Consider the following 13,736-nt stretch of genomic DNA (forward strand, 5'->3'; position numbering starts at 1 on the left):
TCACAGCTCACAGCAATCTCTAACTCCTGGGCTTAGGCAATTCTCTTGCCTCAGCCTCCCAAGTAGCTGGGACTACAGGTGCCCACCACAACGTCCCACTGTTTTTTTGTTGTAGTTGTCGTTGTTTTAGTAGGCCCGGGCTAGGTTCAAACCCGCCACCCTTGTCAAGTGCATGTGGCCGGTGCTGTAACCACTGTTCTACAGGCACTGAGCCAGGGTCATCTTACTTTTTTTGACATCAGGAAGTTAGTCTCAGCCTTTTAAAGTATTTCTTAAAATATTTTGTATAGACAGGGTCTTGTTCTGTTGCCCAGGCTGGACTCAAACTCTGAGCCTCAAGTGATCCTCCTACCCCTCCCAAAGCATTGAGATTACAGGCCATGTCGTAATCTTTGTTCCTTTCAGCTCTTTGCTTCCTGCATCTCAAAGAAAAGCTCTAGTGTGAGGCTTATACAATTTCCAGAGTCCTCTTTGTATTTCCAGTTGATTGTACATCACTTTTGTTATTCATCACCTGTCACATTTGCTATTCTTCACATAGAAGCTGTGGAGAAATTCCAAGTCAGCCACTTAATCCCTGGGTGATCCCAATTAAGCTTTCACCTCTAAGAAGTGAGAATCATGACTAGACCTGACATTGGTGCTGAAAGGGTGAGTGGGGACCTTTGGAAGGTCCTTGGCAGGGCTGACAGGATTGTGTCTAAGTCCTCGCTGGCATGGTCACTCCATGCTGAGATAAACAAGAATGAAGGAAATTGACTTGGGAGCCCACGTGCTGAGTTATGACTTTCAGAAGTTCTAGTTACTCTTACTTACTAGTTCTGCGACCTTGAACAGGTTGCTAAACTGTCTCCATTGAACTACTTTGGCATTTTTATTAAAATCCATTGATCCTGTATTTGTGTGTCTGCTTCTTTAGTCTCTGTCTGCTCTGTCCATCTATATGTTATCCTTATGCCAGAGTCTTATCTACTGTGAGGACAATAACAGTAGCTTTATAATCTTATTAGAATCAGGTCATGTCCAACTTTTTTGTTCTTTTAGAAAATTGTTTGGCTGCTCTAAGTCCCTTGCATTTCTTTTTTTTTCTTTTTGAGACAGAGCCTCAAGCTGTCACCCTGGGTACAGTGCCTTGGCATCACAGCTCACAGCAACCTCTAACTCCTGGGCTTAAGCGATTCTCCTGCCTCTGCCTCCCAAGTAGCTGGGATCACAGGTGCCTGCCATAACGCCGGGCTACTTTTTTTTGGTTGCAGCCATCAATGTTGTTTGGTGGCCGGGACTGGATTCAAACCTGCCAGCTCAGGTGTATGTGGCTGGTACCTTAGCCACTTGAGCCACAGGCGCCAAGCTGTCCCTTGCATTTCTATATAAATGTTAGAATCAGCTTGTCAATTTCTAGAAATAAAAACCTTCTTGGATTTTGAATGGAGTTTCATCGAATCTATAAACCATCTTGGGGAGAACTGATACCTGAACAATAATCGACTTTTCCAATACATGAACATGTTACAATTTTCACTTATTAAGGTCTTTCTAGATTTCTCTCAGCAGTGTGTTTTATTTTTCAGTTCATAAACCATGTATGTTTTAATCTATTGTACAACGGCATTCTTAAAAATTTCATTTTCTAATTTTTTTTGTTGTTGTTGGCTTAAACAACAAATTTATTTTCTAACAGCCTTGGAGGTTAAAAGTCTAAGATCAAGGCTGGGCACCTGTAGTTCAGTGGTTAGGGTGCTAGCTACATGCTCCAGGGCTAGTGGGTTTGAACCCAGGCCTGCTAAACAAAACAACAACAAAAAAATAGCCAGAAATTGTAGCAGGTGCCTATAGTCCCAACTACTAAGGAGGCTGAGGCAAGAGCCCAAGAGTTTGAGGTTGCTGTAAGCTATGACGCCACAGCATTCTACCGAGGGTAACAAAGTAAGACTCTGTCTCAATAAAAAAAAGTCTAAGATGAAGGTGTCAGCAGATTGGTTTCTTCTGAAGCCTCTCTCCATGGCTTCCTGATGGCCGCCTTCTCCCTGTGTCTTCACATGGTCTTCCCGGTCTCCAATTTTTTTTTTTTTTATGAGAAAAATATTTATTTATTCAGGAAAAAAAAAAGAAACAAACTCAAATTTTCTTGGTTCCCATTTCAAAACGCTGTGGGTCATATATTGTTTAAAGTACTTTTACATTTGGTACATATATCTCCCAAATACTGGTTTGGGGCCAATTTTATGATCAATGGGCTTATACTTTTATGTATTTCACTTACTTTATGGTAAAGTGAGACCTTTTATGAAATGTGTATATATTCTACTCTACATGATATGTGTAATAATCCATCTATTTAAATAAAGTGATAACATTAGCATAATTTATTATATGCCAGTGACACTTGTGGGGTAGGAGTGAACAGTATAGATTCAGAAGTCAAATTATCTAGGTTGAAATGCCATCTTGGTCGGTCCCTTACTGACCAAGATCATGTCATCTTGGACAAGTTACTTTGCATCTCTCGGCCTCTATTTTCTTTTTTTTTTTTATTGTTAGGGATTCATTGAGGGTACACAAAACCAGTTTACACTGATTGCATTTGTTAGGTAAAGTCCCTCTTACAAGAGGGACTTGCTCCCAAAAAGTGTGTCACACACCAAGACCCCACCACCCTCCCTCCTTCCCTCTCTCTGCTCTTCCTTTCCCCCACCTCTTCCTCCTTCTTTTTCTCTCTGCTCTCCCCTTCTCTTACCCTCACCATGTCATTAATTGTTATTAATTGTGCTCATATCAAAATTGAGTACATAGTATTCATGCTTCTCCATTCTTGTGATGCTTTATTAACAATAATGTGTTCCACTTCCATCCAGGTTAATACAAAGGCTGTAAGTCTCCCATTTTTTTAATGGCTGAATAGTATTCCATGGTGTACATATACCACAGCTTGTTAATCCATGCCTGGGTTGAGGGGGCATTTAGACTGTTTTCACATTTTGGCAATTGTAAATTAAGCTGCAGTAAACAGTCTAATGCAAGTGTCCTTATGATAAAAGGATTTTTTTCCTCCTGGGTAGATGCCCAGTAATGGGATGGCAGGATCAAATGGGATCAACTCTAGATTGAGTTCTTTGAGGGTTGGCCATACTTCCTTCCAAAAAGATTGTGTTAGTTTGCAGTCCCACCAGCAGTGTAAAAGTGTTCCCTTCTCTCCACATCCATGCCAGCATCTGTAGTTTTGAGATTTTGTGATGTGGGCCATTCTCACTGAGGTTAGATGGTATCTCAGGGTGGTTTTGATTTGCATTTCTCTGACAATTAGGGATAATGAGCATTTTTTCGTATATTTGTTAGCCATTCGTCTGTCCTCTTTAGAGGAGGTTGTATTCATGTCTCTTTCCCATTGATATATGGGATTGTTGGCTTTTCTGTCTCCAATTTTTTATTGCTAGTCGCTAAAAATATAGTTGATTTCTGTGTTGCAAACTTGTATCCTGTGATCTTGCTAAATTCGCTTAATTAATCTAGTAGTCTTTTTCATATATTCTTTAGGATTTTGCACATATAAGGCCAGGTGCAGTGGCTCATGCCCATAATCCTAGCACTGTGGATGGCCAAGGCAGGTAAGCTTAGGCATTTGAGACCAGCCTGAGCAAGAGTGACACCCCCTGTCTACTAAAAATAGGGGGGAGAAAACTGAGGAAGAGAATGGCTTGAGCCCAAGAGTTTGAGGTTACTGTGAGCTATCACACCACGGCACTCTGAAGTCCTGTCTCAAAAATAAATAAATAAATAAATAATAAAGTTATAAATCTTCATGTAAGCACTGTTTTCAGTTCCAGCTATTCTGATGTATAGATTTTTATTTTCATTCAGTTCTTGTTACATCTGCTTTGACCTATGTGAGTTAACTAGTAGTATGTAATTTAATTTCCAAATATTAGAAATTTTTACCAATTTTTTTCCTGTTATTTCTAATTTAATTCTCCTGTTATCTGAGATTATTAGATAATCTAATGTCTGATGTAATCCTTTTAGGTACTTATTTTATGGTTCATCGTATAGTCTATGTGGATGAAGGTCCCAGGTGCACTCGGAAGGTCTGTGTGTTCTGTTGTAACAGGTGGAGTGCGCTGTGTCAGTTACTTCAGGTGGACTGATCATGTTCACAGCCTCTGTAGACTTAGTGATTTGCTCTCTGCTTGTTTTGTCACTTACTAAGAGGATGGAAGTCTGACTGTAATAGTGTATTTTTCTTTTTTTCTTAGTTACATAGGTTTTTGTTTCATGCAATTTTAATTTCTGTATATATTTCAGATTCTTAGACCTTCTTAATCCAGCAACTCTTTTATCATTGTGAAATGCCCCTCTTTGTTCCTGGTAATCCTCTTTTCTTCCTCAGTTGACTTTATATAGCCACTCCAGCCTTCATAGTATTATATGATATGTGCATCTTTTCCCATCTTTTTCCTTTTGACATATCTACATCTTAATATGGGAATTAGCTTTCTGTTTGTCCTGTACACTTTTCGGGTATTTTTCTTTTATTGCATCCTTTGGTATAATTGAGTATTTTCATGATTTCATTTTCCCTCCTCTTCTACCTTATAAGCTAATCTAGAGCCCCCTCCTCTCTGGAGCTCTGTCTATAGTTTTCTGCTGCCTTAGCTGACCAGATCTTCCGACTGCCTTGTTAACTTTTGATGTCTTCATGCTCTGCTTAGTCCCTAAGCAGAAAGCCAGGGTGAAAGTAGAACTCACCTTGTTTTCCTTTCCTGGGAAACCACAGTTCTGCATTTATCATTTTCAGTGTCTGAAAAGTTGTATATATTTTGTACAGTTTCTGTTTATAGTGGGAGATTAAATCTGGTCCCTGTTAATCCTTCTTTTCATCTAATGGCTGTCCCCACTATAATCTTTTTCAAAAGCATGCCCAGGGCTGGTGGATAGAAGTAGATGTCTGGATTCATGTTTGTTATCACCAGATGTTCTCTCACACCTAGGCAGAATGGCTGTGCAGTGGCGGAGTGCCATTAGACAGCCCTGATGGGTTCAGTCCAGTAGCCTTTATATACCTTCTCCTTGATGCAGCATGGAGAAGCAGCTCTAGGAGCAGTGGTGCAAGTGCTGGGCTCAACATCAGATGACCTGGCTTCAGATTCCAGCTCTGCCAAATACATGATGAGTGGTTGGGGAAATCACTTCCCTACTGAACTTCTTTATAAAGAAGGGAGTGTGTGGGCAGGGAAGACTCTTAAGTTAGAAGACTCAGTTAATCACTTGGCTCTTCCATATTTCTTAGTACAGTACTTACAGTCAGTCTTAGTATTAATCATCAGTTACCATGATATTGATGAATAAAGGAGAGAACTTAAGTGTTTGACATGAGCTCTAAAGTAATGTTCAAAAGTTGTTCAAGTCCAATGGACACATAATAGGTTGTTCATGATTCTATTTAATAGATCTTTATTCTCCTTACTGATTATTTTCCCTGTTGTTTGAGTCTCTTTATTTCCCTCTGATTGCTTCTTAGGGTTGAGCTAGAGGAGGAGATGATAAAGAACTCCCCAGGAAGGACAGGTCTTAATTGTAGGACCCCATTTAATGTGTGCATATGCAGTTTGCCAGTAATTCACGGCCTTTTGAATTAACGTATCATGCTATTCTCAGTTCACCATTCATTTAAGGATCCATGCCTCTGGAACCTCTTCTTCCCAAAGATGTGGGAGAGCTGGTGTAGCATAAGGGAAAGCTCAGAGGCTCAGTTATACCACAGTAGCTAGGTAACAAAGAAATGCTATTTAATATTAGGTAAATCCACCGTCCACTGCCAAGGAAGGTCATGGGTACGTTGCACAGGAGAGATCCTCTGTGTCTACTTCTTGATTATTCTCTAACATGGGATAGTCATTCTTCAGTTATCCTTGGAGTGACCACTGTCAGGAACTCAAACGCCAGGCACAGATACATCATTTTTACTGAGACTCACAGATCTTCCCAACAGATCTTTGCATGCTTTTGAAAAAGACTGCTGGGGGGCAGCCATTAAAGATGATAAGAAAGTGTCAGGAAGGGGCATTTTCCTTTATCAGGTAATAAGAAAACAAAATGGAGGACTTTTTAGCAGAAGACATACTAAGCATTTGGAAGAAAGGAAAACTAGATTTTATTATTATTAATAATAATGACAACTACCTTTTATTGACTGTTTGCTATATTCCAGACACTACATTGAATGCTTTTCATGCCTTATCACTCAGATGAAGACTCTGAAGGTGAAAGAGGTTCTCAATGACTTGTCTAAGTTTTACATGGTCCGTGAGCAAGGGAACTGAGCCTAAGCTGTCTGATGCCAAAGGCTGAGTTTCTAACCACTGCCACACGCTACCCCTGTGCAAGATGCTGTTCCAGGCACTTCTGCAGGAGAGTAATCTCACTGCACATACCATTTTCCCCTCTCTGAATCCCAGTTCCCTGTCATCGCAACATGGGATTGTGCTACATTATATAAATCTGTTCCAGTTCTCAGTTGCTCTTCTGTGACAGGATACCTTAAATGTTTCAGGCTGAAGAAAAGGCAGATGCACTGAACAAGGAGCTACTGATGACCAAACAGAAGTTGATTGATGCAGAAGAAGAGAAAAGACGGTTAGAAGAAGAGTCTGCTCAGGTGAGGGGAACTTGGCTCTTCCCCGACATTCCTCTCTGTCCTGGAAATGTCTGAGAGTTGGGAGTTCCTCTGGTGGTTTCCATATCCAGAGAACCCGTATATGGCTGGCTTCAGTTTCTCTTCAGAGACCTTTTCTTTAAACTGTGTAAAGCATAACGGTTGTTAAAAATTTAAGCCTAGAAGGAGATGGTGGGTCAAAACCCATCCTTTGTTGGGACAGCAGAATTTCCTGTGCATCAGTGTATGGGTGTAACAGTGAAGGAAATCACACATGGTATTGTCTGGTCTTTCCCTGCTTGTCCTTTGATGTCACCCTCATAGAGCAAATTCTAGAAGTCTTGTTCTGAGCTAGTGCTCCACAGTCACTTAAGTCATAAGAAGAGCTCCAGATACTGTGTATTGGAGCAACCCTCATCTCCTTTCCCATCATGGTCCTCCAGGAGGCAGGACCAGCTGGAGTGAGAGATGGCAAAGCACTTTCTCATTAAACATGAGGTGGTGAGAGCAGCGCCTGTGGGTAGGGCACCGGCCCCATATGCCGGAGGTGGCAGGTTCAAACCCAGCCCCGGCCAAAAACTGAAAAAAATAAATAAGGTGGTGAGAAAACTATAGCCCTCTCCCTAGCTCACTGTTCTGTTTGGTTTGTGCTGCCTCCTTAGCAAAGGTTCACAGGTTGGGTTGTGCTAGCAGGGAAGAACTTAAGCAAAAGCCCCAATCTGAAATGGGGTCTGACATTTTTGCAAGTTTTCACTGTTCTTTCCCTCTCCTGGCATCAAAAACAGGGGTTAATACTGTCGAATGAAGGAAGAAGGTAGGTGAATGAGAGCCCTTCCAGAGTTAGTGAGGCCAGGCACCTTTTGGAAAGCCTAGCACTAAGCAGTTAGTGATAGAGCTTCCTTTGCTTTCCATTAAAACATTCACTTTTGCTTTTCTATGTGTGCAGTTAAAAGAAATGTGTCGTCGGGAACTTGACAAGGCAGAATCTGAGATTAAAAAAAACAGTTCAATCATTGGTGACTACAAACAGGTGAGTTCTCTTGCCCTGGCATTGTGCCGTGTACTCTGGAAGTCCTGCTTCCTTGCATGAAATGTATACTCTGCAAACCCAAATGCTTTAGCACTCTGGTTTCAAATCCTGGCTCTGTCCCTTGCGTTGACAAGTAACTTTACTTATTCTCAATTGTATAATAAGAGAAATAATTCCTACCTGGGGGACTATTGTGAAGGTTCAAAAGACCATGTTTATGAACTGCCTGGCATAGTACCCAGCATGCAGTAGGTACTTCATAAATGAAATCCACACAGTGTGTTAGGGAGGATTTACATTCAGAATTACGGACTTGTGTGTGTGTGTATCTATAGTTGTAAACCAGCTTTCATTCTGGTTATTTGAATTTTAAGAACATAACTAAATCACTCTGTTCCTTCCTGTGCCAGAATCTCAGGCTAGCTCATGAATCTGGCAAGTGTTCAAACACCATTGTCCATTGAGTGTGGTTCTAATGGGTTCCTGCAATTCCTAGGTTGATGGATACATAGGTGGTGGCACAACCGGAGGAACCTGTTTGTCCATCAACTTTACACCCTTCCCCCAAGCAGTAGCAGCCAATGTGGTGCTATGTTAGTTCCACTTAGTGTATTTTCAGCTTAACCCTGATGGACCCTGGGCCCAAATTATGCAGATGATTGCATTGCTCTATACGGTTTTCATTATATGTTTGTTTCTTCAGATCTGTTCTCAGTTGAGTGAAAGATTGGAAAAGCAGCAGACAGCTAATAAAGTGGAAATTGAGAAAATTCGGGTAAGGCTTCCTTTAACAAGAGGTTTTTTTTACTTTCTTTTTTTTTTTTTTTTCTTTCTTTGCAGTTTTTTGGCCAGGGCTGGGCTTGAACCCACCACCTCCGGCATATGGGACCAGCGCCCTACCCTTTTGAGCTACAGGTGCTGTCCCTAACAAAGAGGTTTTATACCACCTAGTTCATCTTACGGCTTTGTTCATCAGCACAACAGATTCTGGGAGGGGGGCAGTTGATTTCAAAAGTGAGGGAAGCTGAAGAGTACCTGATAAGGCACCTGTCATGGCCTGGCTTGGTAATTGGAAACTAATATGCCTGCTTTCTCTGGAACCAGAGTATAGAGGACAGCAAAAGGACTCTGTCTTTAGATCTCAAAGTAAAAGTGCCCAAGATTTCCAAATGCTGTTGGTAATGCTGGTTGCTACAGTGTGACCTTGAGGTAAAAGGATTTCTGCAAGTAATGGGTTCTGTTTGAGGTGGGAGTGAAGAGGTCAAGAACATCTGCTATGACTCTACTCTCCAGTTCTCTATAGAAGCAGAGATACTCGCTACCTGAGCTTGTTCCTTCTGCTATAATAGATCCAAATACAGTGAGGACTTTTAATTTTTAAATTTTTTTTTTTATTTTTGTTTAGAGACAGAGTCTTGTTATGTTGTCCAGGCTGCCCTTGAACTCCAGGGCTCAAGTGATTCCCCCCTCACCCTTCAGCCTCCCAAATAGCTTGTACTATGAACGCATACCCATCATGCCTGCCTTAGGACTTTAATTTTTTAATGTTTTTGTTGCCAGTTTAGAGGCTTTTATAACTTGGTGCATTCTTTCTTTAAAGACTTAGAGTGCTTGTCAGATTTTACTAAAATGAGTAATTTACTTAAATGTGCTTTACTGAGATATTTACTACTCAGCAGACAGGAAAGTGGGAGAGTTCTGTGCTCATTGGCTGTGTTTGCACAAAGCAATGTTATACCTGGCACAAGAGACACTGGCCTCTTTGGTGTTTAACTGGATATATCTTTTTTAAAAATATAATTTATTTTATGATTCTCAAGCTATAATTAATGTGCTTTCACGAAATTTAGGAAATAAGAATAAGGGGGAAAAAATCTTACAACCCTATTACTCACATAGAACATGATTATTAACACTTTGGTGTGTATTTTTTCATTCTTTTTGTTTACCATATAAAATTTCATTCATTCTAAGCTAAGCTTTCCCCTTTCTCTCTCTAAAAACAAACCTTTTATAAGTAGCTTTTTGTGGTTGAATTGGTTGAATATTTTCTTAGAGGAACATAAAATGATGTCTGATAGTCAACAGCATCTTATGATAAAGTATGGTGTTATATATTTGTGGCCATATTTTACATAATTTTGATGTCCTGTTTCTTTCAACCACCATTTATCCATTTTCTCATGTTAAGAAAAATTCCTGGAAACCCTTTTAGAAGCTGTGTGTGTCCTCATATGCACAAGCACAAAGGCCTGTCTGGAAAGTCTCCAGCCTTGTGTGTGTCTTATTTTTCCTATTGCATAGCTGGAGACTTTCCGGACAGACTTTCATATTTATTATTCCCACTTGTTGGATAGTTTATCATTTCCTCCCCTTCACATCTCCAGTTCTGCAGTGAATATTCTCGAACATAAATCTTTTATCTAGCCTTGGCTTCATTTTTTTAGCTGGGGTTCCTGGAAGTGAGATTATTAGATTAGGGAGTATTTTCATTATTTTTGGTATATAATACCAAGTGACTTTTCCAGTGGGTTATCTATCGCTTTGCAAAAAGAGCACAGGTTTCAGAAACTGTAGAGGTCAATAGAGAAGCAATCTCCTGGATCTCTTGGCCCTAGCACTACCCTAAAAGTAGTTTTACTTCTTAACTTCTTCACATCTGACATTCAATTTCAGCAAAAAGTGGATGACTGTGAACGCTGCCGGGAATTTTTCAACAAAGAAGGGCATGTAAAGGGCATCAGCTCAACCAGTGAGGTTTTAGATGAGGACACAGATGAAGAAAAAGAGACACTCAAGAATCAGCTGAGAGAGATGGAACTAGAACTGGCACAAACCAAGCTCCAGTTGGTGGAAGCTGAGTGTAAGATACAGGTAACAACAACATAACTCAGACATGAGCTTGTGGGCAACATTTCCTGATGGGGACTAGAAACTGGAAACCCCAGAAATGATCTCTATAGTTTGGGGTTTTCCCCCCACTTTTAAACTTTGGCCATAATTCTCATGGGAAGAAACCCAGGAGACTTGTTAAAAAACTTGTTATTTTCCAGTGGATCCTAAAGATTTGGACTTTGTCTTATTGAGAATTATACACAAAGCTTGGAATCCTTTCAGTGGGACAGAGAACACATGCTTTAAAACACAGCTCTACCACTGAACTCTTTGACCTTGGGTTCGAAACCTCTCCGTACCTCAGGTACCGCATCTACAACTGGGAATGATTAGAGTCCCTGTATGATAGGTTGTTTTGAGCACTTAAACAAGATAACACAGAAAAGTGTCCAGAGTAGTGGGGGCTTTGTGAATTCAAGCTTTTATTGTTCCAACTCCTATCACTTAAACTCGTTTATAACCTTGGACATATTACCTAACTTATCTAAGCTTCCATTCCTGATGAAGAAATTAGTCCTTTTTTGGTTAACTTAATACTACTCTGCTAATTTCACCAGCACCACTAAGCACTATTTATGGAAGGAACTAAGTTTGGGACAAAGCTTTAGGCCAGTCTCCCTTATCACACCCATGCACTGGGCATCTGCTTTTTGCAAGGCCCTGTTCTTTGCAGTTGGGAATGCAAAGACAAGACATGGCAGTATGATAGCTCAGGACAGTCAGGAAAGGTATCATAGCCAAGCTTTGATCAAAGAATGAAATGGGTTGCAGATGCAGAAGAGAAAGAACAGTATACATTCCAGGCATAGGCAGTATTCAACAGCACGGAGGAAGGAGAGCACCTGCCCAGTAAGGAGCCTCAGGAGTTACTTGCACGCAGCGCAGAGTCTGTGGGCCCAGATTGTAAAGCATCTAAAATGTCATGCTAGGGAATTTAGACCTTTAGGGAAATTAATGATGCAATCAAAGAAAGCTAAAGCACTGCTATCTGCCTGGTGTGAACTGAGTGGGCAGGAGAGGGAAACATGAAAGTAGCAAGCCCTTTGTATAAGTAGACCAGGCAAGTAATGAGGTGTTAACTAAGAATGCTCCCAAATCTTTAAGCATGTCCAGCCTTTCAATGCAAGTTTGAGACTAGCGGAATTTCCCAAGGCCTCTTTAGAGTAAATAGACTGAATTCTTGTCTTGGCTCAGGTTTGGGGAGGCAGTGACACTGGGCCCAATATCCTTATGTGGCACTGTTCCTCTTACAGGACTTGGAGCACCATTTAGGCCTCGCCCTCAATGAAGTTCAGGCAGCCAAGAAGACCTGGTTCAACCGAACGCTGAGCTCCATAAAGACAGCAACCGGGGTTCAAGGGAAAGAAACTTGCTGAGAGCAGCTGCTGCCTCCAGACACCTTCAGAAAAACATGACACCTTTTGTTGCCTTCTTTGGCCAGATGTGTGATTCTGTGACATGTTCCAGGACCAGAATGTACCTAAGTCAGATCCATAGACACGTGCTGGTAGGTCATTGGACCAGAGCTCATGAAGCAGGCAGTCTCTGGGGTAAGACTACTGATACTAACAGGCCTGCCAGCTCAGCCATGCTGTGGACACACTCTAGAAATCACTCCTCAGTGTGACCTTCCAGGCCTCTTCCCCATGTAGGTCAACACCTCACCCAGCTTAATGGTGGCTGAGTTTACACGTGTGATGAGAGTTTGGGGATCCTTAGTCTATTAATTTTTTTTTCCTAAACCTTTAATTTTTTAAAATAAAATATACATATTATATATATACATATATATGTGGGGGGGGCAGGGGATCAGAAACTCAAATAAATCTTATCTGCTTCAGCGCCAGCGGAAGGTCCCCCAGGTAGACATGAAGAAGCACTTTGTTTTAAATAGGAGGGTTTCATATTGTAGTTGAAGCCACCTCATTTTGTTAAAACTGTATAAGGCACAGGTTTTTGCTTTGGCATTATTCACATTTCTGATCAATTCTATGCAACTCTCATAGTTCCTATTGTTTTTTAGCATTAGCTGCCAAGATGACTTCACAAGGCTGGAGTGGGTGACTTAACTGTGAGACTGGATTAATCATAATGTGGACAAATCTTATTTTGCTTAATGTGTCGTGTGTGTGTGTGTGTGTGTGCGCGCGTGTGTATATATATCTTTCCCGATAGATACCCAGCTGACAGTGTTGAAGTCCCAGACTAAGACTGCTGACCTGCATAATTTAATGATGTGGATGTTTGGGCACTTAACTTGACTCAAGGTTTGCTGGGTTCTGCTCTCCTCCCTGACTTTGCAGGCGTTGTGAAGAGCTCTCTCACTTCACGATTTTTAGTGTTTTTGCACAAGAGGCTGTCCAACTGACAAAGACTGAGCTGTGCATCTGTAAACATGAGCAGGATGCACGTGCCTTGATGTGTCCATCCTCCCTCCTGGCTTGGTCCTTCCCTGACTGACTGTGCCCCAGGCCCTCCCCGGAGTATAGCTGGGTGCAGACCTCCCTGTTCAGACAGGCTACATGTTTTCCTTTGCAGGGGGAAAAACCCTTTGACTTAATTTATGTAGTAACATACTGACAGGCTGACTCGCAGATGGTCTTGTCCTTGTCTCTGTGCTCAGTATGGAGGTGGCTGGTTATAGGAGGCACTGGTTTGTATATAAAGACACTTGGGTTGTTTTGTAGCTCTTCTTCTTGTTGGCTGTACTAATGCTTGCTGAGGTCATCTGTGATACAGGAGATTAAAGTGGCACCCCCTCCCTCCACACGGTCCCCTCTGCTGCTTTCTATGTCTTTTGCGTTCAGTTACCAAACAGCTGTAAGCCCGTCCAATGCTAGGCACGTGGACATTGTGCTAGGGTAGTTTCAGTGTGTCAACTTTATGAATTGAAATATAAACCAGTAAAATTGTATTACTATTTCTTTTGTTGGTTTTATTTTAACAGCATATTCATTAAATATTTTGGTAGAAACAGTATTGCTTTGAAAAACTAGTTTTATCATTATGTGCTCTGTTCCTCCCTTTCTCCCCCTCTCCACTGCCTTCCCACACACAGAAGCAGAGTCAGAGAAGACTACTCATTTAGGCACAGATGGAGTAGGTAAGGTGTGCTATGCCATGTGGGTTGAGAAACTTTGACTCCCCCAAGCTTTGACTTGG

The 13,736-nt window shown here is 41.3% G+C and overlaps 1 protein-coding gene across 1 annotated transcript in view; it reads left to right on the top strand.

The window, feature by feature from the left end:
* Window positions 1–13,550, top strand: part of RABGAP1 (RAB GTPase activating protein 1) — a 157,425-nt gene extending 143,875 nt beyond the window's left edge. The window contains exons 22-26 of the mRNA XM_003785286.1: window positions 6,548–6,652; window positions 7,596–7,679; window positions 8,383–8,454; window positions 10,356–10,553; window positions 11,828–13,550. Of these exons, the coding sequence (XP_003785334.1) occupies window positions 6,548–6,652; window positions 7,596–7,679; window positions 8,383–8,454; window positions 10,356–10,553; window positions 11,828–11,950 (582 nt within the window). The 3' untranslated portion in view covers window positions 11,951–13,550. The remainder of the gene's footprint in view (window positions 1–6,547; window positions 6,653–7,595; window positions 7,680–8,382; window positions 8,455–10,355; window positions 10,554–11,827) is intronic.
* The last annotated feature ends 186 nt before the right edge of the window (window positions 13,551–13,736 follow it).

The sequence above is a fragment of the Otolemur garnettii genome, unplaced genomic scaffold, assembly GCF_000181295.1.
Source record: "Otolemur garnettii isolate 467f Iridium unplaced genomic scaffold, OtoGar3 scaffold00014, whole genome shotgun sequence".
Lineage (NCBI taxonomy): Eukaryota > Metazoa > Chordata > Mammalia > Primates > Galagidae > Otolemur > Otolemur garnettii.